The sequence below is a fragment of the Cervus elaphus genome, chromosome 4, assembly GCF_910594005.1.
Source record: "Cervus elaphus chromosome 4, mCerEla1.1, whole genome shotgun sequence".
Lineage (NCBI taxonomy): Eukaryota > Metazoa > Chordata > Mammalia > Artiodactyla > Cervidae > Cervus > Cervus elaphus.
In genome coordinates this window covers 3,453,064-3,478,124 of record NC_057818.1, presented here as the reverse complement: position 1 = coordinate 3,478,124, position 25,061 = coordinate 3,453,064, and the positions used below count along the sequence as shown (strand labels likewise).

The window sequence follows — 25,061 nt, the reverse complement described above, 5'->3', positions numbered from 1 at the left end:
AAGCCCACCCAAGGCCTTTCTCTCCTACTCCAGGGCCCCACGAGAGCCACCTGGGAGATCAGTGGGCCTATCTGAGGCTTCCCAAAGCCTGGGGGCATGAGAATAGGTCTCTAGGATCGCAGCAAGGTCCCAGGGCAGCTGAGCATCAGCGGGGCGGGCACCCGTGGGAAGGAGCAGGCCAGGCGTGGGTGGAGAGTTTTCTGTCACTTCTTTATTGGGGCTGGGGTGCGTCCTTCATACGAATCTCTGTGCTGGTCCCTATGTGCACACAGACGCATATACATGTATGTACACACATCTGCATGAGGTCAGAGCTCTGGTGGGCTTGGGGGGTGTCAAGCTCTTTATAAGAGAGCGTTAGAAAGAACCCGATTCCAGAAAACGGGGATGTCTGAGGTTGCGGCCCCACCCTGGTGGGAAGCCAGCTCTGTCTGATCCCAAGTGCAGCTGGCTGTGCTGGGGGCCCAGGGCTGGGCTGAGAGCAGCATGGTGGTCAGCGCCTCCAGCCCACCACCCTGCCCCCGAGGCAGAGCCCTGGGTGCCGCGGGGAGGAGGCCTGCAGAGCCCCAGTGCTCACGGCCCACTCCGAGGGCCGGTCTCCGCGCCAGGCCGTCAGAGGAGCGCCCTCCGGTCCGGGTGGTCCCCGCGCCCGCTCCGCTGGTGTCTCACGTCCAGGTGCTGCTTCTGGACCCGCTCGAAGTGCTGCAGCAGCTCCGCGTAGTCGATGCCCGGGGAGTCTGCTTTCTGCGACCTGGGTGCCACCTTCACACCGTCTCTGTGCAAGGGGGCAGAGGGGCTCAGCGTCAAGGCCTGAGTGCAAGTGGGGGCTGCCGGAGGGGGCCACAGGCTGGTGGAGCCCAACCTCGGGACACGTGTCCCTCAGGCCCGACAAACCCCCAACTGTTCGCCCCAAAGAGTGGAGTGCTCCAGAGCACCCCCTCCCCCACAGCTGGTGGGACCAGTCAACACTGCCGCTTGGATAAGGCCCTCAGCCTGTGGGCTGGCAACGGCGCCCAGAGCAGGCATCACATCGGGAAGCATTTCCTGTTTATGAGTGGCTCCCTTTGGGGTGAAAGCCAGGGCCAGCAGCCAGCCAGGAAGCCAGCTGGGGCCTGGAACAGGGTCCAGGGAGACGGGGGAGGGGCAGGGCTGAGGCCGGGGACCACAGGGATGGCCGAGGTCCACTGGCCCTCCACTTGGCAGGACATCTGTTTTTGAGCTCTGGGGCCCAGGGGCCCGCAGTCACTCTGTGCCTGGGGAAGGAGAGCTGGTCTCACCGCGGGGCAGCTGGCGCCTCTGAGAACTCCTCTTGTGAGTGCCCGCCCAGCTGCCCCGTCCTGTAGCACGGTGCTGCACTGCGCAGCTGCAACACCAGACGTGACGGGGGGAAGCTGCCCCGTGTTCAGTCCCAGCCTAGGTGCCCAACGGGGGCCACTGCAGCCACAACCATGTCCCTTTGGGGCCCAGCAACTCAGTCCGCTTGGGGGAGTCACAGCAGTGCTTCATTCAGATGGACCCCTCACTGATGAACCTGGCGCCTGGTGGGGCGCAGTCCACCGATGGTCAGAGCCTGGAAGGTGCCTCTGAGAAAACACCAGGACCAGGGGCAGCGGGAACTCTTCCCATGGCTGGGACGCCATCCAGAGCAGCCCGGACCCCTACTCAGCCTGTTCCCTCCCTGACAAAGACACACAGCCTGAAAACACCTTGGAGTGTGGCTGTGGCTGCTTCTTTCCTGGGCCCACTGGCCCAAAGATGCTCTGCTTAGCTGATCAGCTCACAGTCGTCATGAGAGCCCTTCACCAGGGTATCCAGGCTTCAGAGTGCAGAAGCGGATCCTTCCCAGACCACATGGATCTGCCTCCAGCGAGGCCAAAATGAGGGAGAAGAGTCTTTGAGGGGCTGTCTGCTGGGGTGAACTATTAGTTCCCCCCAGAGCTGGGCCTCGGGCAACACTGGTTCAGCAAAGCTCACAAGGAGCTGAGCTGGGTTCGTTCTCGGGGGCCAGACTGTGGGCAGCATTCCAGGCTCCGGCTGCAGTTTTCCGCTCCCTTGGGAAAGCAGAAGGGACATCCCTGGCACAGTATTCCTGGGGCCCGGGTGTCACTGCCACAGGGGAGCAGCTCCCCCTTCCGAGGAGGCTGAGGGACACCCTGGAGCCCTGACCCCAGGGGGCGACCAGATGCCACCCACCCATGTAGACGGAAGACGGGGAGATGGGCAGGCCAGAGATGCTGCTGAAGTGCATCGTCTGAGGCCGGCACCCACTGGCCGTGTGCTCCTCCCCCCAGCACTCTTCGCATTAGATGCAGAGGGGCTGAGATTAGGGGTTGCCAGGGAGATGCCAGCGACGGCGGCAAATCCCGGGTGCTGTGCACAGATGTGGCTGGGCGGGCGGGGGTGGGGGGCTGGGCCTCCCCTTGCTCCCGCGCCCCGAAGGCAGCAAGTCCTGCCCCTCCCGTGACTCAGCCCCCTGCGGCCAGGCCCTTCTCCGCCCGGGGTCTTGGGAGCAGGAAGGGCTGTGTCTGGGGGTGGGGGGCTCCTCTGACATGGAGGCTGGGAAGGAGGCTCGCCCCACTGTCGCCCCCTGCCAGTCCAGGGTGTGGCCGCTGCTCAGCCCTTCGTGTTCCCTGTATGTTTATGACCCTCAGGCCGCGAGTGGCTGAGGGACACCTGGCCAGCAGCGCGGGGCTGGGATTCCAGAACCCAAGGCCAGCCCTCGCTCTTGCCACCATGCACCTGTCACCCGGCTCCTGGCGGGTGAGTGTCACCAGCTTCTGCTTCGGAGGCTCCCTCTTGCCTCACAGAGGAGACAATGGCCCAGAAGCCTAACTGGTGGCCAGGGTCCCCAAGCCCTCAGCCCACAGCGGGGTGCAGGGGCAAGGAGCTGCCAGGGCGACCCTAACACCCTAACACCCATCAGGCACTGGCGAGGCCAGCAGAGGCCAGGCCAATGAAGCACAGTACAGGCCCAGGGGCTTTGAGTCCCAGCAGCCAGAGGTGCTCCAGCTGAGGGAATAAAACCCACACCTAAACCCATGGCTGCCCCCGTCCCCCAGGGCACCCCGAGTGCTGAGTGCCACCTCCTGAGGGTCACCCAGCGGTGTCACGAGCAGCTGGGCCTTGGCCTGGGGGCTCTGGCCCCCCGAGAGGCCTGGGGCAGGCAGATAGCCCACTGGGGACTGCACGTCCAGCCCCAGTCAGGTTGGGGGGGTGGTGCCCCAGGCCCTGCAGGACAGAGGGCACAGGGGCATCTCAAGGCTGCCTGCGCCCACCGCAAGGGCAAAGGCCTGAGGCCCCTTGCGGGAGCGAGGCGCCTGGCCTGCCGAGGGGCTCGTGCAGCCTGGGAGGGAATTCTAGACGCACAGGGCATCTGGTGCAAGCTGGGTGCGCTCCATTCAGCGTAAATCTTCTCAGTAGCTCTGCTTGTTTCCATGGCGACCTGACAAGTGAAATTTTCCATCTCGGATGCCAAATGCCTGTGGATGAGGCAAAGCCTCCAAGGGTTACCAAATATAGACATGACCCAACAGGCTCGGGGGCCGGGCCAGCCGTGGGCTCAGGGTGGGAGTCTGGACACCCCCGGAGGCTGGCGTGGGGGCCTCTCCAGGCAGCCAGCCTGGGACCTGTGCTGCCTGTGGACAGGTCGAGAGCAGGGTGGCCATGTGTGCACCCTTGCTTCTCACCCCACTCGGGGGCAGGGAGGGTCCGAGGCGTCCCAAGGCAGGCCGTGGCCCAGGGCTGTCTCTCTGCTGCACGTGGTGGGGGCTGTCTGAACCTGGGAGGGACCCCCTGCAGCTCTCTCACCATGTGCTCCAGGCGACACAGTCTCCGAAACGGGGCATGAAATCCTCCCTCTGCACTTTTTGTTTGGGTCACTCCAGCACGCGCTCAAATTTTTTGACAAACTCAACCCAACTACCTACAACCTTCTACAGTGCCTGCAGTGATGGGGGTGTGAGGCGGAGGTCAGGGAGGGCCCAGGTCCCCCCTGTCCGCGAGCCGGGCACTCACTCGGTCTGCAGCAGCTCGGGGTTGGGGACGCACTGCAGCCGGTGCGACAGCAGCTGGAAGGCGCTGCTCTGTGGCAGCAGCATGAGCAGCCCATACAGGGCCTTGATCAGGTACGGGTGGCTCTTCACGTCCAGCAGCTGCAGGCGTAGGTCTGCGGGAGGGCGGAGGAGGGGGTCAGGGAGGGCAGAGGTGGGGGTCAGGGAGGGCGAAGGGTGGGGGTCAGGGAGGGCGGAGGCGGGGGTCAGGGAGGGCGGAGGTGGGGGCCAGGGAGGGCAGAGGCGGGGGTCAGGTCGGCTCTGATGGCACCGCAGCCTGGCCAGGGGGCCAGACCAGTGGCTGGGCTCCTCGCATGCCTGCCCCCGCTCCAGCGGTGTCTGAGCTGTCCCCGTGATCATGTGAGATCAGCCTTTCCCTGCCTGCTGTCCAACCTTCCCGACAGTCGCCTCAGCCTGACAACCCCCCACACGCCCACTGCTCCCTGGCACCGAGGGGCCTGGGCTGGAGCGCGACGGACCCCCGGGCCCGCTCCACACGTGCGGCATAGAGTGCTGTGAACAAGTGAGCCGGAGAGAGGCTGGGCTGGCGCAGCTTTGAAGGAGAGCAGGCTGGGGAAGCGCTTTGGTGTGTGTCTGAACACAGCGAGCCCAGCAGTGTCTGGGGGACGCCTTGGACATCCGCAGCAGATACCTGCCCTGCCCACACCGTGCCAGATGGGAGGGGCGCAGCCAGGCTCTGCCCAGCACGATCCCAACTAGACGGGACCACGCGGCTTTCCTGAGCCCTTCCAGGGACTCACTTGCTTCTTTCTGGTGTCTAAGGCCCAGTCTCGAGGATCCTCGGTGGAGGACAAGCCTCACAGCCCTGGAGACCACGGCACCCGGCAGCTCCGCGCGGGCCTTGGGGCCAGGCTGCGGCAGGACGCGGGGGTCTCCTGCAGCAGCCCCCCCACCCCAGGCCCAGCAGCGCCGGCTCCAAACCCCGTCCCTGCTCTGGCCCTGGGCAGAGCAGTCACCACAGGGCTTGAGGCTGCCGAGGGTGGGAACGGGCCTAGGCAGGGCCAGCTGTGGACCACTCTGCTGCTGTCCCTGCGCGAAAGCCCTGGGCCTGGAGAGGTGTTCGCGGCTTCTCTAGGGTTAAGCTGGACCTGCCATCGGGGAGCACAGGCCAGGCTGCTCTGGGAGGCTTCTGAGAAAGTGAAATGTCAGTCTAGTGGCCGTCTGGGGTACGCTCTGATGCCCTCCGCTGGAACAAGGTCTCCCTCCCGCTCATGTGTCTGTCACCGAGACGGCGGCTGTGTAGAGAAACTGCCTTCTTGTTTGGATGGGGGGTGGGCAGCCTGCGGCCCCTGGGTCGCCTTTGGGCTCCAGGGCTTGGCCTGAGTAGGTCAGGGGTGCTGCCCAAGCACAGGGCCTGGGTGCTGGGCTTGGGAGGAAGCTGGCTGTCAGCAGGGCTGCCTCCCGGCTTCACTTCCACACTGTAAGCACGCGGGCTGCATTCCGAGCCGCCTGCTTTGGGGAGCAGGTACTGGATGAGGTAAGGCCCCAAGAGCCACGCTCGCCAGGGCTAGCTGCCCCTCCTGCATACTCAGCCCGGGTGTTACACTCAGCGCCTGCCTGTCAGCTGCCGGCGGATGCCGGCTCTGCTCTGCAGGGACAAGGGGCTGGCTCCTGGGCGCTGGGGAGCGCACCCTCGACAGCCGCCTCGCCGGCCCCAGGTGGTTCTTGCCAGCGCACAGGCAGGTTCTGATGCCCTGTTCCAGCCGGCCTCCTGAGCCCTGTCCTCCCATTCTCACATTCCTGAAGTTCCAGAAGCGCCCCTGGGCGCCTGCCCGCGCCCCTTCCCTCCCCAGGGGCAGAGAGCCGCTCTCTGAGCCTGGCTCCACGGGCTCCCTGCCGGACGGCGCACGCTTACATGTGAAGATGGGGCACTCGATCAGCTGCACCAACTTGTCCACCTCCGTGAGGAAATCCACGGTGACCTCCAGGTCCCCACTGCAAGGGTGGTCAAGGAAGCCTCACCGCTGGCCAGGGCAGCCTGCCTCTCTGAGGGGCTGGGGTGGGGGTGTGGGGGGCGCTGGGCCCCGGGGCAGCCCGCCTGTCTGAGGGGCTGGGCTGGGGGAGTGGCCCCAGGGCTGACCTGGCGCATGGAGCATGCAGCCCCCGCCCCAGACCCTGGCTCCCGGGCTCAGGCCACGTTTCCGCCTGAGCGGCTTCGGGACACAAAGCACAGTGGCCTGTTCCCTCTGCCTTTCCGCCCCTCCAGACAGAGCTGGCAGGACGGTCCCCGCGCTCCCTCCTGCTCCTCTCCTCTGCACCCGCCAGACCCGTTCCCGCCTGAGTGGCCGCGAGCAGGGCCGAGGGGCAGACGGAGGTGTGACGGCATGCGGGCACCAGGCAAGGCCGCGGCAGACCCTCCTTCCTTACCCCAGTTCTCCACGCCTCAGAGGAGGAGGCCAATTCTGCCTCCTACTAGCTGTCTGATCCAGGTCACACACCACGCAGTCAGAGAAAGCTGGGCTGCTTCACAGTGTTCCAAACAAAACCTGACCTTCCTCTGAGATTGGCCTTCCTCTGAGATCGGCCGACCCCAGGCCCTGCGGCTGCTCCGCTTCTCCCGGTCACATCCTCTGCGGGGCTCGGCGGCCCCCAAAGGGCCCTGAGCTCAACTCCTGCCGTCCGACCGCCCCGTCCCCGCGCCAGCACTGGGCTGAGGACACCCTGCCTCTCTCCTGGGGCTCCCTCACCTAAGCACGCAGCCTTCCCGACCTCTGGCTTGCGACATGACCCCGGTTCCTCAGCTGCGTCCCTCACTGCCTCACGGGCCCTGAAGCCACAGGCCGGAGGGGAGCCTGGGGGGGTTCCGCTGGGACCGGCCCCCACCGCCCCGAGGCTGGGCGGCAGAATGGTGAGCGAAGGATACAACTTCTGGATGAGGTCGTAGGCGTGCCTGTAGTTCTGGGTGAGGAAGCAGAGCGACACGGTGGTGACGGGGTTGTGGCACCAGGAGCGATAGAGGCAGCAGAACAGGTTCCGGCTCTCCTACGGGAGGAGGGGGATGAGGGAGTGTGCGCGGTCAGCAGACCCCGCCCGGGCCCCGCCCCACCATCCGTGCCCCCACCCCGCCCCCGACCCCCCCCACCCCCGGCCCGGGCCCCCGCCCCCCATCAGTGCCCACACCCCACCCCGGACCCCCGCCCCCCTCCCCCGCCCCCCATCCGAGACACCCCCCCGGGACCCCGCCCCCCATCAGAGACACCCCTCCCGGGCCCCCACCCCCTCATCCCAGACACCCGGCCCGGGCCCCCGCCCCGCCCCCTGACACCCCCCACCCCCCGCCCAGGCCCCCACCCCCCATCCGTGCCCACACCCCGCCCCCTGACCCCCCGCCCGGGCCCCCGCCCCCGATCCGTGCCTGCCGCCCCCTCCCCCGCCCCCCCATCCGAGACACCTCACCCGGGACCCTGCCCCCCATCCGTGCCCCGCCCCCCGATCCGTGCCCCCCCACACCCCATCCGTGCTCCCACACCCCCCATCCATGACCCCGCCCCTCGCCGCGGGCCCCTTGCAGGGCACTGGGGGCCAGCGCGGCACCCAGGGCTGTTATGTGGCAGCCCAGCCGGAATGAGCCCTCGCAAAGGAAACGCTCCTCCTCAGACCCTGTCATTACTACTGGGCCCACAGAGCCACGTGCTGTGGTCGCAAGGGCCTGCCGGCAGCGAGCCTGGCCTGTGCGCTGGGCTCCTGGCTCGGCAGATAACAGCAGTCGCCCTCCCAGCCCTCCACGGCAGGAGCTGGGGGGCCGTGGAGGCCTGGGTGCCGGCGGGGAGGAAGGCTGCTCAGGGCCCGGCCCCCTCTCCCAGGCAGCGCCTTCCTGTCATCCTCAAAGCCACATCTTCCTTCCTCTGCAGCCCTCCTTGCACCTGAAACCCTGCCTGGAGCGGAGCCCACCCTAGGGAGCGCCCCTGCCCTGAGGAACACCCTACAGGAGGGAGGCAGGGGTGTGGCCTGGCTCATCCCCAGAGGCCAGGCCCCAGTGCCGCCAGGCACAGGCCTGGATGTCCTGGAGACCCCAGAGACCGGCCAGTGCAGGGTCTGAGGGGGAGGGTGGTCAGCACAGTCTGATACAAGCTGCGGAGCCGCCAGCCTGTCCTGGATGAAAGCCAACCCAGGGACCCTCCGCAGCTCAGTCCGAGCAAGGCCTTTGACCCACGTCCCCCAGGGCGGTTTGGCAGAATGGTGAGCACCTCCCTGCTCTCTCTGACCGGCCCTGGTGGGTCCTCACTTAAAACTCCTGGGCCAGACAGCACCATGACACCCTGGCTGACACAGATGTGTCCCTCTGCAGGAGAGGAGGGCCCAGGCCAAGAAGAAGGGTGAGGAGAGCAGTGACGCCCGAACCCCAGTGGGGTTGTATCCACAGGCCCGACCCTGACCGGGTGGCAGAGCCCAGCAAGCACGATTCTACCGGGCTTGCAAGGTGGACTCAGAACCCGAGCCGCTCTGCGTGCACGGGGGCAGTGCCAGGTGGGGTGGGGTGTCAGGGAGGGCACGGACCCTGGAGCAGGGTCCCCAGTCTTCTGCTGGCAGAGCCCTTCACAGTGGGCAGCTCCAAGGACACTCACACCCGTGGCTAGCACTCACATGCAGCCCACCCAAGAGGACCCGTATTTGACACTGGACTGGGAGGCCTCGGGTCGCATCCTTGTCTCCTCCCCGCCAACCTCTGGGGACCGCGGGGCGGGCTGGCATGGCCGCGCCCGTGCGCACACGAATGACACTGGCTGGAGCTCGCAGGTGAGGAGTACCGGGGTCTTCAGGTCCTTGAGCTGGTTTCGCAGCTGGAAGAGTTCAGTGGAGGTCAGCAGGATGGTGTTGAGGGTGTGGACCATGGTCGAGGCGAACGTGAGGTCCTCCTCCCGGAGCAGGATGTCCGCCATCGAGTGGAAGATGCTCTCCGCGTGCAGCAGGAGGCAGAGCTGCCTGGGGGAGGGGCAGAGGGGAACGTGGTTTCCCTGTGCAACAGGAGGCAGAGCTGCCTGGGGGGCGGGGGGCAGAGGGGAACATGGCTTCCCCATGAAGCAGGAGGCAGAGCTGCCTGCGGGGGAGGCGGCTCTGGGCCACAGGCTCGGCGCCCTCTCGCTCATCTTCCAGCTCCCAAGGGAGCCTGCTCTCTCCTGGGCCTCTGGGGGGCCCAAGGGGGCCACTCACAGTGGAGCTGGGTCCACAGCTCCCGGGCACTCCAGAGCCCCACAGGCTGTATTTATCCATCCACCCCAGGCCAGAATGTGAAATCCCAAGAAAGACAGCTGGAGGAATAAGGCTTGGGCTTTTTGGGAAGGAGTCTCCATTTTATAAAAGGGAAAACTGGGAACCCAGAGAACAGAGGAAGAAAGCAGTTTTCCCCGGGTCCCTGGTCCAAGGTGATGTCAACAGTGACACCAGGTCTCAAGGACAGGGCTCAGGGAAGCCTACAGACCTCCCTGGTTTGCCAGTTGCCCACAGAGGCCTGGTCTTGCGGGGACAAGCAGGCCTTCCTGTTGGGAGTCTGGGAATCTCAAGGCCTCTGGAAGCAAGAAGAGCAAACCCAGGAGTCGGCAAAGGCTGGTAAGAAGGGTGGGGTATGGCCCCTGAGCCCTGCCTGCTGGGGGCTGGTGCCAGCATGGCACCCCCTTTCCTGTCTCTCATCCGGGGTCAACGTCTGTTTGCCTGACTCCTGGCCTCAGGCCTGTGGGGACAGGGGTTTGAGGCCTCAAAGGTGCTGAACAAAATGAGCCCCACTTGGAGCCAACGAGCCTCTGACATCTCTGTCTCCGGTCACTGAACATACACTGAACTCAGCATTATCAGGGTCTGGCTTCCTGCTTCCTTCCGAATACCAGCCACGCCCTGGTGCCAGACAGGAGAAGATTCTTTTCCACCCCTGGCTCCAGAAAAATCCCAGAGCATTTGGTAACGGAGAGGCCAAACCACGAAGTGCAAAGAGCAGGCAGGCCGTCTCCAGCCTAGGCCCAGCTGGAACCAGCAGGCCCGGGCCAGAAACCACCAAAGAAATGGAAATAAAGCTGTTGGGGGCGGCGGGGGGGGTGGGTGGGTGGAGGATGGGCCTCGGCGCCCGGGCCTAGTGCTCCTGACCAGCTGCGTGACCCAGTGTGTCTGTGGGATAGTTTCCCCACCTTCCAACTGGGGGTGATGCCTGCCTGTACCGTGGGGGCGGCTCAGAGGGCACCGCCCAGACTCCCGATCGCCTGTGCGGCGCGCGGTATGTGGGACGGGACCCCTGGCTGGGTCCTGCGCTGGTACCACGGGTGGCCCTTCGGCAGAGCACGGACGGCGCTTCCGTCCCCTTGTGGCCCTCCCAGCCCGAGACGGGCCCCCTCTCCAGGGCCGTGGGAGAGAAACGGGGCAGGAGGGCAGGGCGGGAGGAAGGAGCGCTTTCTGACAAATGGTCACAAATGACCGTCGCCCGCAGCTGCCGCCGTCTCCATGACAGGGGCCGACAGCTGAGGCTGCTGCCAGGCAGCGCTCCCCGGGGACCCAGGCCCGGGAGGGGGGCCTGCGGCAGCCGGAGGACAGCCAGGGCGGGTGCAGAGGGACCAGCAAGGGGGTGGCGAGGCGCGGAGGCAGGTGCCACGGCCTCCCGGCGTCCCTAAGAAGCCCCGACTGCAAGGGGGCCTCAGAAGGTCAGGACAGCAGAGCGCTCAGTACGTCCGCATCACCACGCCCTCCTCCTTGGGGCTTTCAGTCACCTTCGGCTCCTCTCTGGCTGGCACCCTCGGGGGCTGCGTCTGGGCCGGCGGATGTCTTCAAAGCTGTCTCTGGATGAGTGGCTCCCACACGCGCCTCTCGAGCCCTGGTGGCCTCTGGATGGGCACCGCTCACTTGGTGGCTGCCCTGCCCGCTTGACCAGAAGGCCCTTCAGGCTTGGCAGGGCCACAGCACACCTCCTGGTCTCCCCCTTGACTCAGGCCCCCAGCCTTCAGGGGACATCAGTGCCCACGCAGCTGCTGCAGCCCAAAGCACAGAGTCCTCCATGGCCCTCGGGGCCCCTCTCACCAGGGCTCTGCCTTCAGCGCACGCCTGCCTCCTGGCCCGTCTCGGCCATCCTGCCCGGGGCCACCGGTCGGCCCCTCTCGCCTGCTCAATTCCAAGCCACCTTCTAATCAGACTCCCTGCTTCTTTTTTCACCCTCCGTGCCCCAATGGGGGTGCTTCTTAAAAAGTGCTAATTATGGATTTCCCTGGTGCCGCAGTGACTAAGAATCTGCCTGCCAATGCAGGGGTCATAGGTTCAATCCCCAGTCTGGGAAGATTCCACATGCCGCAAAGCAGCTAACCCCAAGCGCCACAACTACCGAAGCCAGCACACTCCAGCGCCCTCAAGACACAAGTAACGAGCCCCTGGGCGGCAACTTCCGAAGTCCGTACACCAAGAGTCTGCTCCATAATAAGAGCAGCCACCGCTATGAAAAGCCTGTGCATCGGAACTAGAGAGCAGCCCCGTTCTCTGCAACTAGAGAAGGCCTGCACGTAGCAATGAAGACCCAGCACGGCCAAAAATAAGGGGCCACTTTCCATTCAACCCTGAGTTTGTGGCGTGACCCGCACAGGCGGGCCAGCCTCCCCGGCCCGGCCCCAGGCTCCCCCCATGGTATCTCCTGAGACCTCACGGAGCCTGCACCCCACGCAAGCAGAGGGGCCCAGCCACACCACCGCAGCGGAAGAGGAGTGGCTTCAGACCCAGGGGCCCGGCTCCCTTCCCCGCTCTGCCTCCTAGGAGCCCGTGGTGAGCGGGCTCGGCTGTCCCCGCAGCGGGCCCGGCAGATGGCGGCCTCACGGGGCTGCTGCGTCATCACTTCTCCACGGAGGCCCCGCCCGCTTGGGCTGCCTGCCGGGCCCTCAAGCAGAGCATCAATAATGGAACACAGCTTGCGAGCATTAAACATTTGCCCATATTTTTTAATACCCACATTAATGTGCTATTCATGATAAGGCAATAGCTTGGAAAATACTTGGGGACAAGGCAGAGAAGTGGGGTGCAAGGGAACCTGGGTGGGGTCTGGGAGGCCACAACCTGGGGGCCCCCTTAGGCCCGAGGAGAGCAGGGGTCCACCCACACCTGCCCTGGGGCGGCCCGCAGTGCACCCCTGGATCCCAAGGACACTCTGCCCCCTCTCCTCCAGCCACCCGCTGCGGCATGGACCACTGTCCCATGCTTCCAGGTCCGAGTTCCCACAGGGGACCCTGTGTCACTCACAGGGGCTCTCAGGGGAGCAGCCTACCTTCCGCTGGCTCTGAAACCCCCAGGTCATGAGAGGGACCGTCACTTTCCCTAACGCACAGACAGAGAGGGGCAGCCTCAAAAGGCCAAGCCAGGCGCTGGGCTGGGAAGGCTCAGGACCAGAGCCCGCCCGCAGGGGCCGCACCACGCTTGCTGGGCTGGTGTGAGCCTCCTCACTGTCCCCCAACCACAGACACCGGCCAAGCACCCACCAGACTGCCCCTGAACGGCCTCAGCCGCGGTGGGAGCTGCTGCCCTGGGCCCAACCTGGCGCCCACCCACAGCCCCTGCTGCAGGTGACCATGGGCCAGAGTGGGCAGGAGGAAGACCTCAGCCGGCCTGGCAGGGGGCTGGAGAGTGCGGGCCGTGCCCCGAGGCCGCAGGTCCTCCCTCTGTCCTGGTGTGGGAAGGCCCCGCGCCGCTTCTTTTCCGGGGACTGGGACCACGCTGGGCCAGGCCAAGTCCTGCTGTGGGGGCCAAGACCCCTGCCTTCCCTGCCGGGCCGAGTGCAGAGCACAGGAGTGGAGACCCTGCTCTCCCGGGGCTCATCCTGTGGGCGGGGGTGCATGGGGCAGGGTGTCTGGGGGAGGCCGTCTTGGTAGTGGGGGTGCTGAGAGAGGGAGGGGACCCAGTCCTTTCGGGACAGAGGGGGCCGGGGGGCAGGCATGGGCTGGCACAGAGGAGGGGGGCGTGGACGGTGGGGACAGCTGGGGGCCAGGCCTGCGTGGAGGAGCAGGGGCCCGAGCACGGGCACTCTTCCTGGGGAGGCATCCTGCTGCCTGCTGCCTGCTGCACAGCGCGCTGGGAAATCTAAAGTCAGCCATGTGGCTCTGGGAGAAGACGGAAGACTTCTTCCCATGACCCCACTCCCCTGCATCCTCCAAAAACAGGACCGGCGAAGCCACGTTCCCCCACCCACGCTGTTGGCCAAGCCTTCCCGGGTCCCCGGGCTCCCTTCCGGTCTCCCTGGCGCCTGTCGCCAAGTCAGGGCATGCTGACGCCCCCGCCACCTGGCCCTGCGGGTTCTGACACCAAGCCCGGCGCCCAGTGCTGGCTGGGAAGCGAAGTGAGCTCATCCTTTCTCGAGGGGCGCTGGGGGCGGCTGCCCGGCCCTCCCCTCCCCACTCCTTGCTCAGGCCTGGCTTTTTGTAGAAAAGCTGAAGCAGACAGTATGTCTGATCCCCGAAGAGAAGGTGCTGGGTGAGCAAGCAGCCTGCAGGGCCCGGGAGTGTCCCCTACCCAGGCCGACAGTGCCGGCTTTGGGACCAGCTGGGGGCACAGCCCAGCCCACTGGTGAGTCTGCCCGAGGTTACTGGTCGGGGGACGTGGGGCTGGCATCAGGTGGACTCAAGAGAAGTTTAAGGGGAAATGGAGGCTGGAGGGCTTTCCTATCTTGACTGTCCCGAGTCACTAGCTACCCGCACAGACGGGGTGGCCAGCAGCTGGCCTGAAAGGGGAGAGCCTGGACTCACCCCACTGGAGCAGGAGGGGACGCTGCTGCTGAGAGACAGGCATAAACGCGGGGGCTGCCTTCTGCTGCCCCAGTCACGCTTAACACAGTCTGTTCCTGCTTCAACCCCTGCTCATTGCCCCACGACGAACAGAGAACTCAAAATGAGCCCCAGCGGGCGTGCCGCCACTCCCTAGGGCCCCTACCTCCCGAGGAGCCGGAGGACCAGACCTTCCCAGGCCCCTCCAGATCTTGAGGAATCGCGCTGTGTTAGCGCCACACGGGGGACAGGCAATGCCAGTGACTTCGTTCAGCGCCTCCTGTCTGACTGGGCCCAACCAATGGTTTCCTGACGCGGGCAGGTCTGTCGCTCACGGAGGCATCCTCTGCGTTCTCCGCCAGCACTGCCCGCCGGGTCCGTCACGCCTCCGTCTCCATGCCGGCCATCCAGCCCGCCCGGCACCCATCTCCTGCCCAGGTTCTGGGCCGGGGGCCCGACCCTGTGAGCTCAGCTTCAGGGGGTGGTGTGGCCCGTGGGGAGGGGCGCGTTGGGCTGCGGGAGGTGAGCAGGCAGGTGCCCTGAGTCAGGCTCCCTGCGAGGCTGCACGTGGAGCGCGCCTTCTCCCGCAGGCCTGGCCTCCCTTCATCTCCATCCCCAGCTGCCAGCACCGCGCATGGAGGGCCAGGCCCTCACCTCCTCTGCCTTTTGGCCCTAGGTCGTGTCCACGGCCCCTCAGTGATCCGAGGCCAATGGAACAGGCCTTTGCCGGGAGCCCCACAGCCGTAACTCTGAAGCGCAGCCTCATGTCAAGCACAGGGAACGCGGGGCCCAGAGTCATTCCCACAGGAAAGGGCCCTCCCGCCTTGCCCTGCCCCTGTCCCCACAGCTGGGATCCTTTAGGAATTTAAAGGGAAAGCGGCTCTCAGGTCGCTGAGACATCTGGATGGGGGAGGAGGCCGTGGGCTCCCTTCTGAAGTTCAGAGAGCTCCCTGCCTCCTCCCCAACAGCCCCCGGCTTCTCTTCCCTTCCAGCTCTCTGCTTCCCAAGTATGAAAGTTGTAAATCTGTTTTATTTATTTCAATCAATCCTCAGCAGTGTGCCCCTCAGGGCAGAGGCAGCCATGGTAACCCTGCCAACTCATGCCTTAAAAATTCATCGTGTCTAATGCAGCCAATGTTTCTGATACACTGAGAAGTTTTTTGGGGGGGTGTGTGATGGGAAGAGAGGGTACAGGAGTTGTTTTTCTAGGTCTTGCTGGGAGTCGGTGCAGTGGGGGTGAAGACAGAGGCGGATAGGCAGAGGCAGAGGGCCGGGAAGGAAGGGGCTTCGGTCCACGCAGCTTGTTTGACCCTGCTACAGAGGGTGTGGCAGGCTCTGGGGGCAGACGCCTGAGCGGGGCTCATCCTGGGACCTTCAGGGAAGGCCTCCTTAGGGCGGGAGGGGCCAAGAAAACCAAGCGGTCTCCTGGAGGTGGCCAGGGCCTCTCTGGAGGCTCAGGGTTTGCTCCAGGGACCACGGAGAGAGGGGGCAGAGCCGGGAGAAGTCTGTTTGTCACTCAGTCGTGTCCAACTCTTGCAAACCCATGGACAGTAGTCTGCCAGGCTCCTCTGTCCATAGGATTCTCCAGGCAAGAATACTGGAATGGGTTGCCATTTCCTTCTCCAGGGGATCTTCCCAACCCAGGAAATGGAACCCAGGTCTCCTGCACTGCACATAGATTCTTTGCCAACTGAGCTACGAGGGAAGCCCAGGAAAGGTGACCCCCATTTCCTCCTTCCCGCCCGTCCACCAGACGCCCCTCTGGCGTGCGTTTCCCGTGTGCCACAGCAGTCTGCTCAAGCCCAGCCCCTGTCCGCTCTAAGTGCCTCTGGCCCCCGACGGGCCTGTGCCCCGACTCAGCCTGTCCCGCCATCTGCCTGTACCCCCGGGGTGCCGGCCCCTGCCGCTCCCTGGGGACATCTCCTTTCACGACCTCGGCTTCCCGAGGGAAGACGCCCCATCGTGAGGGGCCGCTGGGGGCAACGGGAGACGGAGACTTGTGGGCCAGAAGTTAACGACTGGAGGGCGGGGTGGCCCGGCTCACTTTGGTGTGGCACGCAGTTGGCACTGAGAACCGTGTGTGCGCGGGAACCCAGGGAGTCAGGCGGGCTGTGAACCATGCAGGGCTGACCTACAGACAACGTCCGAGTTTGTGTCCTAGAAAGGAGGCTGCACCTTGGTCACACAGGGAGCAGGGCTGGAGGCACGTCAGGGGGCAGGGGTGCGACCTCCTGCCGGAGGCTCTGGGGACACCACGGAAGGAGGGGGAAGCCCCTGGGGGCTGTCTCTCCACGCCCCAAGCCTCAAACCCCAGAAGGTGAAGCCCATGGCTTCAGAACATTTCACCTTTTGAGCACTCCAGGGAGAGGAAAAGAAAGGGATGGGCCGTCGTGGGAAATCCTGTGGTCTCCATGACAATCAGCTCCAGCCAGCCCTTGAGAGGGGCCCTGCCTCTCCCGTCACAGGGATTCCCTTCAAGCTGAATCACAGCTTCCTCAGCGTCGGCCCCACAGGACAGAGGTCTGTGAGTGCTTCCTCCACATCAGGCCTGTCAGATACCTAAAGCCCCTTTCACGTGGGCCAGGAGCTGCTGCAGAGAACGAGGGTGAGGCCAGAGCCTTGTTGAGGTCCCTGTCTGGTCAGCCCTCCCTGGCTCCTGAGCGCTTCGCTGCTGCCTCGCTGTTTGCCCGGCTCACCCAGCAGCTCTGATGGGCTTTTTCGGGAAGATGCAGGGTTTCGGGGGAAGGCGGAGGGCACCCTGACTACAGGTATCACGAGGCCTTCTGATGGACTGGAGCCTGGGTTTCTCCAGAACCTTCCTGTGGCGCTGGGGCAGTTTACCAGCAAAGCAGCTCTTCCCGCCCCACCCTCAGGCTGCCTCTGGGGGTAGTGGGCACGGAGCAGCCACACAGCCATCCCTGGCAGTGGTGACCTGCGCCCACACCGAGTCTGCTCTGCTGGGGTGCTGGCCTGTCTCCAAGGGCTGGGGAGCCCAGTGGGGGCGAGGACGGAACCCATGGGGGTGACCCCACCAGCAGGCCCCAGAGCAGCTGCCGCCTGAGGCCCAGGAGGAGCGGGGGTCTCAGTCCGATGACTCCCATGCTCTGAGTCCAGGCTGAGAGGTCGGGGAAGTGACCCTGAACCCTGCAGGCCTGGAGGCCCACAGGGACCATCAGGAGAACTGCGCGGAACGGTCCTCCCCTCTGAAGCCCTGCAAGAGCCACGCCGCCGGGGCCACGGTGCCGCCGAGCCCCAGACCCAGAGTTCAGGCTTCCTTCCACCGGACAGTCAGCTGGGTGTCACCTGCAGCACAGACCTCTCCTCCTGGGTTAGCCCCTCTTTCCACCCGAGGGCTCCAGCTCCCTGTGACCGGAATGCCTAAGGCACACAGACCTCATGACATGTGCCCTTAATCGTCAGGGTCCCTTGAGGTGGAGGGGACAGGTAGGGGAAGGCGCCGCTGAATCGCTGACACTTCTCCCCTCAAATGGTGGGGGTGACCTTCTGAGCAATGAGGCAGCAGGTGACAGAAGTGCCAGGAGTCAGGGGCCGGATGGACTGCCCTGTCGTCCCTGAGAGTGGCTTGGGGACGCGCCTGCCCCACCAGCCTTCCCGTAAGCAAGCTGCTCTGTTCACACTTTCCTCTACTCCATCCCCTTCTTCCCAAACTAGCCCTTTGCTCCAGGCCAAGGATCACTCCCTGTTGCTTGGTGAGGGGACCACAAGCACCTACAGATGGCAAGCACCTCCTTTCCACCTCAGTCACCCTGGGCTGGACACAGAAGCCTGAGTGTCCCCCCACACTGCCCCTCTCAACGCCGCCTCCAGACTCGGGCCCAGCAGCCTGGTGTTCACATGGTCACCCCACCCAGGCCAGAATGGCCCCCTCCTTAAATTCTTCTTCACCCAAATGGGCTGCCCTTGTGGTGTGGGTCCTAGGCGACCACAGCGGTCCATCTGTATCTCACATTCCCATGGCAACTCCTCCAAGGATGTGCCTTGAAGGGCTCCCATCTGCTCTGGCGGCAGCCTCGGTGCCCGGCCTGTGGGCGCCATACACACCTCCTGTCTCAGAGTCCTGGCTCGGTCAGGTCACACAGTGACCCTCCAGAACCAGGAGGCCCTCCACATCAGAAACAGCCCCTTACTGAGACCCCTGAGCCCAGCTGCACACTGGAGTCACCCGAAGACCGCTGGGGCCTCCAGGAGTAGGTGACGTATATTCCTAACAGGCTTCCCGGTCAGGACTGAGAACCGCCGCCCTGAACTGCTGCCAGCCTGGAGATGTCCCGGCAAAGGGCTGCAGGGCCCAGGCCTGGCTCGGGGCTTTGGCTGCTCTCCTCCTCCCGACCACTCCCCACCTGTCCAGGGCCTGCGTCCTGGCTTCCCCTGAGTTTCTACCTTGTCCCTGCCTTAGGGTCCCAGGTCCTCTGTGCATAGCCCTGACTTGCTCCATTGGAAGGGTGAGAGAGAACTGAGTCCTCAGACCCAGACAGCGTGGCCACCCTGCCCTCAGTCCCCACCTGGCGGCCCTGGGGGGAAGCACAGTGCTCCCCTGGGTCCCCGCCTCGGAGGCCCGGGGGGAAGCACAGAGCTCCCCTGGGTCCCAGCCTCGGAGGCTTGGGGGGAAGCACAGTGCTCCCCTGGGTCCCAGCCTCGGAGGCCCGGGGGGAGCACAGTGCTCCCCTGAGTCCCAGCCTCGGAGGCCCGGGGGGGAGCACAGTGCTCCCCTGGGTCCCAGCCTGGTGGCCCCGGGGGGAAGCACAGAGCTCCCCTGAGTCCCAGCCTCAGAGGCCCGGGGGTGGGGGGTGGGGAGAGGAGCACAGCGCTCCCCTGGGTCCCCTCCTGGAGGCCCTGGGGCAGGGAGGGGGGGAAGAGGGGAGGAAGCACCATGCTCCCCTTGGTCCCCGCCTCAGAGGCCTGGGGTGGGGGAAGCACAGTGCTCCCCTGGCTCCCCGCCTGGTGGCCCCGGGGGGAAGCACAGAGCTCCCCTGAGTCCCAGCCTCGGAGGCCCGGGGGGAAGCACAGTGCTCCCCTGGGTCCCAGCCTGGTGGCCCCGGGGGGAAGCACAGAGCTCCCCTGAGTCCCAGCCTCAGAGGCCCGGGGGTGGGGGGTGGGGAGAGGAGCACAGCGCTCCCCTGGGTCCCCTCCTGGAGGCCCTGGGGCAGGGAGGGGGGGAAGAGGGGAGGAAGCACCATGCTCCCCTTGGTCCCCGCCTCAGAGGCCTGGGGTGGGGGAAGCACAGTGCTTCCCTGGCTCCCCGCCTGGCGGCCCCAGGGGGAAAGTACAGCGCTCATCGTCCCTGCGTGCGCCTCTCCTGCCTTCCTGGCTGCATCTGGCTTCCACAGGAGAGAACCGCCTCCAATCAGGGAGCTGGAACGATTAGTGCCTTTCTGGCCTTCCAATCTTTCGTCTGGGAGTTCTACGGAATTTTATGATCTGAGATCATTTTCTGTAGCTCTTCACAAGTGCCCACTTAAAGGGCACTGAGATAAACGTCAGGACAGACAGGGAAGTGAAACGCTAATACCCACTGCTGGTAACAAAGAGCAAATATCAGAGCAGCCTCGGCGCTTGAGTCTCTTGGACAGCATGAAGAGATCAGAGTGAAAGGGCTGGGAGGATGGCAGGGTCACAGCTGAAGGTATGGGACAAAGAGAGCATGGAGGGGACTGCTTCAGTTCTCCGTGGCCAGATGCAAAGGGGCTTCTCCTATTTGTACCCCCTCCCACCCGCTGTCAGGAGGCTGCAAAAATTCCTTTTGTGATCAGTCATTTTCAGGGAAATTTAAGATGCATGAAATAGGCTTTTCATCTGAATGTCCCTTCCCAGCCCAGGAGATCTTTATGGGATTAAGCACACGAGAATGGGAAACGGCTCCAGATGTGATGGTGTCCTGCAGGTGCCCGAGGAGTCCCAGGTCTCGGTTACAGAGACAGCCCCCTACCTTCCCCGACAGAGTGTGTCAGGCAAGGGGTCCTCCCAGCACCCCATCACCACCCACAGATCACGGTCTGGATGCCGCACACAGACATGGGCGATGGAGTTCAACCCTGACACGGCAGCCTTGCTCAGAGACAGCTGACCCTGAGTCGGCCTGCTGCAGCCTGAAGACGAGAGGGCAGTGTCCTGACGAGCTCGGGATCCTGATGGATCCGCTTGTCAGACGACGGCTGGAGTGTGAGGGAATACAAGGCAAGTGGCAGAACGACTGAGTCTGGAATTCTCTGCCAGAAAACCACAACCTTCACCACAAACAGAATTACACGTTTGTAAATGCAAAGACAAGTTTTGGGAGGAAAGCAGAGGCTACTTGTGGGGGAGGAAGGGGTGGGGAGGGTCTCTCACATTTCAAACTACATTCTTCTGCGTTATTTCCATTTTTATCTTACATGGGTTAAAATGTCTTTTGAAACAATACAGAGATCACTTAGAAACCGACACCTTCGGGGATGGTCGTGGACCCCCTCAAGGAGATCTCGGAGGCGGAGCAGTGAGATTTAACAATGGAAACAAGCACTGCACCAAGGAGAGGATCAACAGCCAGGAACGGTATTTTTAGCTACGGTGGCTCTTTGCTTCAAAGGCGTAGGTTTCACATAAAACCAGGCAAACCTCCTACAGAGTCTGCCTGTTTGCAAGGAGTGATTAGCATAATACTCCTCACAGGAGAAAACGCCTGGCTCCACTCTGAGGCAGGAGTGCCTACTACTGGGTGGTTTCTCCTGAAATAGCATCTGAGCAGAAGAGCAAAGTCTCATCAATGGAGACGAAGGCCCAGCCTTCCACCAGAGCTGGAAAGCCGCCTCTACCCAGGGCCTGGGGCTGGTGGGTGCGATATAGCCAGGCCAGGGGAGATCTGAGACTGCAGCCTCGCATGGGAGGCCTCCCCATCTGCTTGGCTATTTAAATCACGTTTGCCTCATGTAAGCACCTTCTTCCCATTTCAAGTACAGAGGGTCTGGGGGCTGCCTTTCTAGATGCCCCTTCCGAGGGGGAGGTCAGAGCCAAGTCAGGGCAGAAGATGGATGCAGAAGATGGATGGGCTGGGGAGATGGCAGGCGGGGACCGTTGCCCAGGACTCGGACGCCTGCGTGTGGGGAGGTGTCCCCCCCGACCCCGAGGCGATGGGGGCCCTGGGAGGCGGCGCCGCTGTGCTGAGCGGGCTGCAGCCCGTGCCACCCTCTCCCCAGCCCCTCGGGCGCTCACGCCTGTCCAGGCCCATCCATCCTGCCTCCCTCTCTGGCCTCTCGTCCCGAGCGGGGCTCCCCACTCTGCTGGCACTATGCTTGGCCTGGAGGCGCATCTCTGATGGCTGTCTTTCCTCTCCTAGGAGCCCCCTAGCTGGCTCAGCAAGACTAAACATGTAAAGGGATGTCTGATCGTTTCTCCAAACACCACACGAATGAAATGGAAGCTGTGACCTTCCCAGAGCTCTGGAATCACATCCTCATCTCGGGAGCTGAGCTGGGGACGAGTATCACCGGGCAGCCGCCCTGTCCCAACAGGCCCAGCACCCCACCCTGTGGGGAGTGTGCCCTTGGACCACACGAGCGATGGGGCTGGGGCAGAACGCGGCAACGCTGTTGCTACTGCAGGCACCGCTGGCCGGAGACAGGGCAGAGGGTCGCCGGGGAGGGGAAGGGGGGGCTCGTTCCTTTCTGCGTCCCTGCTCCCCGCGGGGACCCTGCAGCGGTAAGATCACAGGTTCTCCTGCAGAGGGTCAGAGGACCGGGAAATACTCACAGACGGCGTGCACAGCTGAAGATCTGAGGAAGCAATTACCGTGCTACTTGGGGGTGCAGGAGAAGCAGAAGGAACTGGACTGGGGTGGCGGCTCAGGCTTGAAGGGTAGGAAGGAAGTGAGGTAACGCCAGGAACCTGCCAACTGCTCGGGCCAGGGGCTACTGGCAGAAGGGGCGGGGGGCCCCTCAAGAGCCGGCTAGTCTGTCAGGAAGGGCATCAGCTCACGCAGGAGGAAGGGAGAGGCTGACTCCTCTCTGGGGACAGGTGGGGAAAGCTGGCTGAGCTCACAGGCACCTGGGACTAACTGCCTGGAAGAGCCACATGCATCAGGGCAGGGACGTCTGGGTATCAAGAAGGCCTGAGACTCAGTCCAGGTTATCTGCTCACACTGCCAGCCCCGGCACCACTGAACCTTCCAGAACGCTGTAACGGCCACCTCCCTTGTCAAGCAAGCTTCCTGAGCTGCTCCTTAACCAGCCTCTGGTGTCTGAGGAGGCCATTGACGCAGCTGGAGACAGATAGCGTCCCCATCACCACAAGCCCTGGGCCCCACTTCCCTGCCGTTCATGGGAGCGTGGGGCCCGGGGCTCTGGGAGCTCAGGCAGTCCCCCGGCTCGGTGCCACCCACCCCAGCATGGCCACGTGTCGGGGTGCCCCTCAGCACTTGTGCACGCCCACAGCAGGTGCAGAGGGCCTTCTGAGCCTGCCCGGGGTCCGTCAGTGACTCCGGGGGAGCCTCAGGCTGCTCGGGCCTGGCCCCCGCCTCACTCCCAGCCCCGCCGGGGGTCTGCGCCCTGGCCCCAGGCTTCCGGGCACACTCTTCGTACACATGGGCACCTTCTCCTACCACCTCCCCGCCACTGAGTGCCTTCTCTTCCATGGCTCAGGGACTCTGCATCTCTTTCTAGAAGCTTCCCTGGACCCCTCCCTCCATGCTGGGCACCCCCCCTCATGTGCTCCCACAGAGCATCATTGCTGCTCAAGTTTGGGGCCCCCCGGAGGGCACTGGGACCCTGTCTCTGAGGGCTGCTCGGTGATGCATGGAGGCCGGCACAGCAGCAGCCCCTCCGGAGCGGGGGGCACGGGGGGAGCTGAGGACTCTGACCCACTCTCACGGGGGGTGAGCGCTTGCTCCCGGCAGTCCATTCAGAGACGAGGACTCTTGCCTGGCCTGACAGCTGTGGCCTAATTTCCAGGGCTCTACCCGGCTCCTTAATTTTACCCACTTGGTATTTTCACTCCTGCAGCACGGGGGGATGGAGAGGGCCTGGGGCGGGGGAGGCGTGGATAGCAGAGGGCTGAGCGCCTGGGGCTGGTGGACTCGGGGGCCGGGGGCGCAGGGGGAAAGCACGGGGTGAGGCGGGCCAGAGCGGTGGCTTTTTTTTTTTTAAATCTTCAAAAGGAAAAACAACAACAACAAAAAGCCAGCTCCTAAATCCTACCCCCCTGATTTTCCTCAGTAAGCGTTTTCAACAAGGTCACGAATGCACTGGCTCTATAGATTCTTGGCTCCAAACCACATTTCAGGCAGCCTTTAAAAGCCAGTTCTTGGCGTAGCTTCAGCTGAGCCTGAGGAGAGGGAAAATCAGAGCACTTTTATGCCCCGAGAAAACATAAGATCCAGGTCACAGCTTCTTGGCTCTGCTGAAGCTGCCAGGCACCCCACCTCCCCGCAGACCCAAACCTGCCGACCCCCGTCAACCCTGCCGCTCCCTCCGGAGCAGGAGCCACGGTGCTGGGGCTCACACTTCTCACTCAGTCGTCCGCCTGTGTGACTGGACCGCCACCTGGGTGAAGGCAGGCGCGTGTGCCCAGGGCTGGCTCAGGGCCGGGAACGCGGAGGCTGCTCCAGGACCAGCCCCGAAGAACCGCGAGGCGTGCACCTGTGACCCCGCCGCCGCCTGGCTGAGCCTGCGCTCCTCCCTGCCCAGCACCACCCGAGGGTCTGTCCTGCAAACCACGGGGGCGGGTCTGCAGTGGCCTAGCCCGGGCGTGGTGCAGGGCAGAGCCCAAGTCCCCGCCTGTGTGAGAGGCCTCGGCTGGCCCTCAAGGCCCCTCCTGGGCGCCAAACTGAGCCCGAAAGCCAGACTGAGATGGCCCTCATTCCTTCAGTCATGGCCCGGGGCCACCATGCTGCGGCAGAGGTGGGGAGACAGCGTGAGCGCCTCACTGGGTGCAGGGCTGGGTCCGAGTCCAGCCCCAGCTCCACACACAGTGACTCAGCAACACACAACAGACAAGTCCCAGCCTCGGGCACGGCGCAGGGCTGCAGACGGAGACCACAGGAAAGGGGTCCCGTCAGCTGGGGGTCTGACTCCTCAGGCGCCACCCCACCGCCCGCCTGCCCCCCGCGGTGGTCTCTGGGAAGGCCACAGGACACACAGAGCTCCCAGCCTGCAGGCGGAGGGGAGGGGGGTCCCTCCTTCCACCGCCACCCTGGAGAGCCCTCGGTGTTGCTGGCTTCATACCCTGGAGGCAGCACCGAGGCTGACCACAGAGTGGACGCCGGCTGGGTCTGCCTGTCCACAGCCTGGGGTTCTGGTTCCAGACCAATTTCCCACGAGCAGCGGCCCCTCTTCCCCGTGGGAGGGAGGCACACGACCCCGTCCTGCACAGGCGGGGCACAGGCCTGAGTCCTGAGACCCCAGCCCGGAGGGGGGCTGACGGGACCTGAGGACGCCTGGGGGGTTCCCGCTTCGGCCTTGCCAGTCCGCGTTGGGCTGCAACCGAGAGCCCCGACAGGCAGGGCGTGGGGGTGGGGACGGAGGCGCGGAGGCCGCCAGGGGGCAAGTCTTAAGTCGCTCAGCGGCTGTCCCGCCTACACGTCCCTAGAAAACAAGAGGCAGTGACAGTCAGCCACAGAGCGCAGGCCTTCCAGGAGCCGAGCCCAGGGCAGCAGCCGCGGATGGCCCTGGAGGGGCCAGGGGCTGGGAATGGGGGGAGCGGGACGGCCAGACCCGCACCCCTGGCTCCCTGACTGACAGGCAGAGGGTGGGAGCTTCATCACAAGGACCCTCGCCGTCACCGTCACCACCAGGACCTCCCGCACCATCACCAGGTACAAGACACTCCCCAGAGCACCGTCTTGTGGTGGCACTGAACCTCCCGAGACCTGGCGGTGATCATGAGATCACGGTGGCTGCTGCTCCACTTTCACACGGGAGGACGGTGCTCAGCAGAGCACTGCGGGCCCTTTCCTCTGGAGAGCGCTCCACTCCGCCCCACCCGGGGGCCCGTGACCCTGACAGGGGTCCATCTCCCCGCCCACAGTGAGACCAAAGCAGAGAGGCTGAGAGGAGACGGCACCACAGGGAGACACCGAGTTCCTGGGCCTGGCAGCCCGCGCCTCGGTGTGACTCTAAGGGCCAGGCAAGGCCCCCTGTCGTACTGGTGACTGTGACCCCACGACTGCTGACAACTCTAGTTAGGTCTACGCGGCTCTAACTCCAGGCTGCAGACCTCCACTGGCTGGGTTGCACCAGAAGCCCTGGGATTCAGCTGATGGGGGGATGAAAAGAAGGTGGGAATCACTGCA

General features: G+C 64.5%; 1 protein-coding gene across 1 annotated transcript in view; it reads right to left on the bottom strand.

Annotated features, from left to right (window-relative positions):
• Window positions 1–191: 191 nt before the first annotated feature.
• VAC14 (VAC14 component of PIKFYVE complex) overlaps window positions 192–25,061 on the bottom strand; it is a 76,367-nt gene continuing 51,497 nt past the window's right edge. Inside the window, exons 15-19 of the mRNA XM_043898023.1 lie at window positions 8,819–8,993; window positions 6,934–7,052; window positions 5,926–6,005; window positions 4,015–4,165; window positions 192–775 (exon numbers count right to left, since the gene is read on the bottom strand). Of these exons, the coding sequence (XP_043753958.1) occupies window positions 613–775; window positions 4,015–4,165; window positions 5,926–6,005; window positions 6,934–7,052; window positions 8,819–8,993 (688 nt within the window). The 3' untranslated portion in view covers window positions 192–612. The remainder of the gene's footprint in view (window positions 776–4,014; window positions 4,166–5,925; window positions 6,006–6,933; window positions 7,053–8,818; window positions 8,994–25,061) is intronic.